The sequence below is a fragment of the Malurus melanocephalus genome, unplaced genomic scaffold, assembly GCF_030028575.1.
Source record: "Malurus melanocephalus ecotype Western Australia unplaced genomic scaffold, MMel_1.1 scaffold_228, whole genome shotgun sequence".
Classification (NCBI taxonomy): Eukaryota; Metazoa; Chordata; class Aves; order Passeriformes; family Maluridae; genus Malurus; species Malurus melanocephalus.
The window spans coordinates 875,121-881,120 of NW_026623460.1; the positions used below are offsets into that span (position 1 = coordinate 875,121).

General features: G+C 33.0%; 1 protein-coding gene across 1 annotated transcript in view; it reads left to right on the forward strand.

Moving 5' to 3' along the window:
* The window catches only part of SHOC1 (shortage in chiasmata 1), a 46,280-nt gene that overhangs the window by 35,828 nt on the left and 4,452 nt on the right, over positions 1–6,000 (forward strand). Inside the window, exons 21-25 of the mRNA XM_057374555.1 lie at positions 741–852; positions 1,828–1,949; positions 2,864–2,957; positions 3,985–4,116; positions 5,446–5,595. Coding sequence (XP_057230538.1) covers positions 741–852; positions 1,828–1,949; positions 2,864–2,957; positions 3,985–4,116; positions 5,446–5,595 — 610 coding nt within the window. The remainder of the gene's footprint in view (positions 1–740; positions 853–1,827; positions 1,950–2,863; positions 2,958–3,984; positions 4,117–5,445; positions 5,596–6,000) is intronic.

Below are 6,000 nucleotides of genomic sequence, written 5' to 3' on the forward strand. Positions count from 1 at the left end.
ATACCTTTGACATTTAAAATTTGAACACATAATCTGACGTGCTTTTAAACGCTGACTTGTACAAGTTCTCTGTTCAGCCTAACCATAAGCCAAATAGCCAGGAATGCTATTTTGTTACTTTCTCACCAGCTCCTTTTAGCACTGATGAAGGAATTAAAAAATGGTGAGCAAAGAGCTATACAATTTCCAAAAAGGTAATAGTTTACTTTTTTTTTCAAATGTCTGAGTATACTGTCCATACCAGTTCTGGAAGACATACTGCTGGCAGATTCAGGTTTAGGCCTTTTGTGTTTCCTAGTAAAACACCACAGGGGCTGTGCTGCTGGCACTTATAAGTCACTCAGAAAAATTCAGGATCGTACCWATGACAATCAGGGAGTTTTCACTCAGTTTACTTTGCCTTGTGCTACATAATCATGAAAGGAGGAAAAGAAATGCCATATGYAAAGATAGTTAGAAGGAGTTTTCTTAGTTTCAATATTACCTCTTCTTTTTGTAAACTGCAAGCCTATATATCAAGATTATATTCAGTGCAGTTAGCAACATAATTTAATTTCACTAGATCACTGCTACATCGATATATATTGTTCAAGTGTGTCTTAAAGTGAACTGAGTATTTGAGAAATATCAAGACTGTAGATTAAAAAAAATGTATTCAGGGGTTTGTGTTATTAATTTTCTTTAAGAAAATAGCATTATTTTACTTGTCTTCATTTTAATAAATGATTTTGCTKCTTCAGGTACAGCATAACCTTTGTTGAAAGAAGGAGTAGTTACTCCTTAAGGCTCTTTGGAAGTACGGATCGTTACATTGTGTTGACARTAGATGAATGCACTGCTATCTTTTTGCAGGTACAAAATGAAACTGCTGTGTCCAAGTTCTGTTTTGYGTTGGGTCACTTCTAGGCCATATCTTCAGGCCTCTAGCACATCTTTTCTTCCTCATAATTATATTTACATTATGCATTGTTTCACATCACAAATCATTAACCCAAAAATTCTGTCTGTGCCAGTCTGACTAGTTTAAAATGTTCTCAGTTTCTTCATTGAAGTGTAACGTTTGACCTCATGTAAAGTGTAACATTTGATTTCATTATATTAAATGTAGTTAAAGGATGCATTCTTGACAACTGGGTTATATGAAGAAATTTTGTAACAACCAATTAAATATCTTTGTGGTTATATTCTCATACCAGTGTGCATGTTAATTCCTCCCATTTCAGATGATGATCTGAGTAAGTCTATAGAATAGTATGTCCTACTTTTAATAAAAAATAGAATAGTACTTAAATTCTGGTCTGCAGCAAGACAGATTACAGGTAGAAGAAATGCTTCTGAAGGATAGATAAATAAAATAATCGATTAYGATTTCAAGTACAACATAGACATTCCTACAAGTTACTGCAATTAGTGATGTTGTACTTTATGTAGTTAGTGTAGTTATAATGATTTGTATAGGTTAATTATGTAACATATATTTATGTTATATTTAGTTTTATAGAGAAGTTTATAGCAATATTTTGCATAAATGAAACTCACAAAATCTTAGAAACAGCCTAAAAAGATATTGACAGTCTGTCTTTTTTKAGCAAGGAAGAGGCATGAAGCAGTGAATCAGCCTTTTAAAGTTCAAAGAAAATAAAAGTTGTGACTACAACTTTTATTGMAAAAAGTTCTTGCAATTCCCATATGTGTCCTTAATGCTTACATTATTTAACTATATTTGCATTTGGTTTAGTTTCTRCATATTATATCAATGCTCATTAAAAGCTGGGGACAGCAATGGTAAATGTATTTATTTAGTCTTTATTTAAATTCCACTGGTAGAGTATGGAAGAACTGAATTATGAAGACTCCTGTGACACTGTAATATCGAGGCTAATGGCATTATCACTCCAATATACATGCTGTTGGATTATTTTCTACTCAAGAGAAAGGCTGAGTTTAGAGTAAGTTATGAAATTTGTTACCTGAAATTTGTTACAAGTTATTTTAAAATAAAYTTGTCACTGAAAGAAGCTGCTTATTAGAACAAGTTGATACTTCTTGTTCTTTGAACTTTTCTTTGTCAATATTGTAAGCTCCTATTCCTAGYGTGCTTTGCGTTTTTCACTTGGTTACAATGTGTCATGCTCCTACTGAAAAACTCACTGAAATTGTAAAAGTAACAGTGATCACTGGAGACCACTAAAAGAATTGGAGAACTCGCTTTTTGTTTGTGAGGACATTTTTAGTCTTACACAAGAGATAAAGAAATKATTTTTATAAAATAGCAGTGTTCAAGGCAGGCAATACCAACATGAAGTGTATTTCAAATCAACAGGTCCAGAAATTTCACAACTCTAGGGATATRAAATATTGGAATTATTCTTACATCTGTTTGAAGTAAATTAAATCCTACAAATGCATAGTTATGAATGACCGTGTTACAATGCTGTATATCATTTGTAACAGGGAAGCCTTCTTCAAGTGTTCTTACAATCCATCAATATTTCTCCTTTTGCTGTGGAAGCGCACCTTTCGTTAAATATCTTGTGAGATATTTCTATAAGCAGGCAGTAATTTCCTCTCTGTATGTTTTGTTCTCCAGTGWCTCCTGTGACTGACCTTGATCCAGACCTTTTGCTTCCGATCATACTAGCTTTCCTTTAGACTGACTCTATTTTGTTCTTTACAGTCCATCCTTCAGCAATCAGTGTCTTAGTGGATCCTRGTTCTCCTTCCACAGATATTAATGCTCAAACTGTAGCTATATTCTGAATTCCAAGAAATGAAAGAGACATTAATGAAGACATGGAACAAATYGTTTGGGATATTACATGTGCATATTAAATATTAATAATTCAGTGAAACTGTTTTACAGGTACAGTCTCAAGGGAGGTACTTTGCCTAACCTTGTCTTAATTTATGCCACTCTGATTGAACTTACACAGAAGTCAGAGGACTTTGAAGTGAAGGTAATCTTTTCTATATTAATCTTCCTGATAAGATATTTCTAAAGAGCTCAGTCAAGTATGCCTTCTAGATCAAAAACATAAAATAACTCAAAATTAGTAAAAGGGGAGAATATATTAATTCAGTGCTGCTAAAGTCAGTTAAAAGACTGTAAATGCAAAACAAATTGAATCAGATTGAAATAGCATTTGAAGACTTCTATGACTAGCAGTCAAAAATGAGATGGCACCTTTAATAAATTACTAGAATATGTGTTAATCCTCTTTATGTCTTAATTTGAAATTTCAGATCAATATTRTATTGCTGATGTGACAGAAGGAAAAAAGGAATTATTTGCTGTCAGCTAGTTTGCTTTTTTAATGTGACAAGACAAATAAGGTTTTTTCATTAAAAATCAGGAAATCTAGAATCTAGAAAACCTGGTATCTAGAATAATCAGCGTTAAAAAATGGGGCAGAATTTTAATTAATCTTACCAGATTGATATTGATAACTTTTGTTTTTGAATGAAGTAATATCTTTTTAGGCACTTTTTTCACTTGTTTTCTGCCAATTTTGAGTGAAGGTTTTTCTGGAAGTCATTATTATTTGCATATTTAAATTTGTATAAAATTTACCTGATTAAATGAAAGTTCCAGAAAGGAAAGAACTTTTTTCATTTCATGTACTCAGCAGTGTAGTTTGTGTGTTACACATCTTCTTAAACTGTAATAGGCATCTCACAATTGCCTGTTTGATTAGGAACTTATATTACACCCAGGAATCTGATCACATACAARAGATCTATAGGATAAATCAATTAATTTCACCTACATGGGATTTGCATAAATAAGCAGTGCTACTTGCAGCCAGGCTGTGGTCAGAGGTTAGAGTTCCTCCACATGAAAAACATGTGATGATCAGGTTTAATTACTCCACAATATCAACTCGTGTGTTCAGGGTGACCTTCAGTTTTCACCTCAACTTCTGTACCAWATTAAGACACTCATTAGAGTAAGTTTTAAACAAAAATATTATATATCACCTTTAGGTCATTCTTGCACCAGGGATTGAAGAGACAGCACTGGTAATACGTCAGATTGCTGACAACATTTTGATAGCATCTAATATCAGTCCTCATGAGTGGCTGGACAAATCCTGGCTTTCTGTCCTACCTTCTGAGGTTTGCTTGTCTTCCCATGAATTTACAGTTTTCTTCCTATTTCTTGGAGTCATAAAGTCCTAGGCTTTTTTGTTGTTGTTCTCAAAGCATATATTATTAAAATAAGCATTAATATATACATATACATATGCAGATATATACACACATGCACATATATATGCAGAGATGTATATGCTCATATATATATGAGTGTATATATATATATATATATATAGTATTCCCATCATCCTTGTCAGCACTATTAGATGTAACTTGTACTTTCCCCATGTTTTCAGTTACCCTGTAGCAAAGTTTATACTCTACATCTGCTTGCCAATTTGTACTGTTCTACATTTCTAAAAAACTATCCAAATTGTAAAAGTTAAAYATACACTGCCTCACTTGGGCAGGAAGCCAAATTCAGCAGTGCTGATCCATTACTGAAGTCAATGGCATTGCTTCCTGACTTGCTTTAGTACCACGTGGCAGAAACTTGTTTAACTCGTGCAGTTAATCGTTTAACTCATTCCACTAAATGCTGGAACAGACCCATCAATCACAGTCAAATATATGTTATTCTTTAACTTGTTTAGTAAGGTTTTCAAATTAAACATATGGATTTGTTCATTTTATGTGAGAGTTTTGAACTCTTGTAAAGCTGAGATTGTTTTTGGCTTTTGCAAAATTCAAAAGCATTATAAAGCAAGTATTGGCATGGCCTTTCAAGAGTGGGGTATTGGATTATAGGTTTTCCAATTCAGAGATTAAGGATACTGGTAAAAAAATGGAGAGAAGTCACTGTATTGTGTCTCTGTTAAAGATATTTAATCCTGGCAGTGTTTTATTAAAGTCAGGAACAGGAAGMTGACATTGATAACACAGTACTATCAACTTGCTGCCCTGTTTGTGACATTCATCCTCCCCCTAGCAACTCCTGATTCTGCCACCTGTTTCATTGCTGTTAACAAATACAACTTTTGTAAAACAGAACCAGTTTTGTCAGTTTATATTGATCTAGGTAATTCACTTTAGAGTGGAGAATTAATAGTAAATCTGATAATGCATTTTAAAATCAAGTTTATATGGTTCACTTGTTTTAACCTTTAGAAAATAGTCTTTAGACTTGCTTTTTGTCAAGCTGTTATGCAGAACTTACTCTTTTTCAAAAATTAGTCTACTTTACATCTATAATTAAAAAAAAATATTGGACTATGAAAGTGTACTGTTTGAAAGCTCTCTTTCTATTATATACTGTATGACTTATTCAGTAGGATGTAACTTTGTAGTAATAGGAAACAAGGGAGAAAAGTTTGTCAGCTATCAATCTAACAAAATAACTTCGATTTCCAGACAGAGAAATGCCTGCTTACTTTTCCATGTATCAGTCCTTTGGTTGCTCAGTTTATGTTAAAAAAGGAATCTTCACTGAACAAATTACTTCTTGCAAGCTTTGATCAACTCCAGGAACTTGTGCCACAGGTTCCAAAAAAAGTTTTAAAGGTTGGCCAGAATTATTTCTTGTATTAGATCAATCTTTTTGCATAGTTATAATATATGGTGGTTCTATTGGATTTTTTTTAAATGTGATGCTACATGTGCATTTTCTGGTATAATTTAAAAATTAATTACATGCTTTAGCATATCCTTTATAGCTAAAATATTGAGTCTGCTGATTCTCAGCAGATTTTGTCAAGCCACCATTATATTTGGGAGAAGATAATGASAGCATTTCCTTGACTAAAGAAATACTCATTAGATCAACTTCCTCCTCAAGCTTCATCATATCAAGTATTGTATCAGCGTGCAAGCTTTTGTGGTTTTCTAATGTAAGAGATGTTTTCCATTTAAGTACTTCCAGGAGTTTTGTCCTTCCTTCCTTCCTTCCTTCCTTCCTTCCTTCCTTCC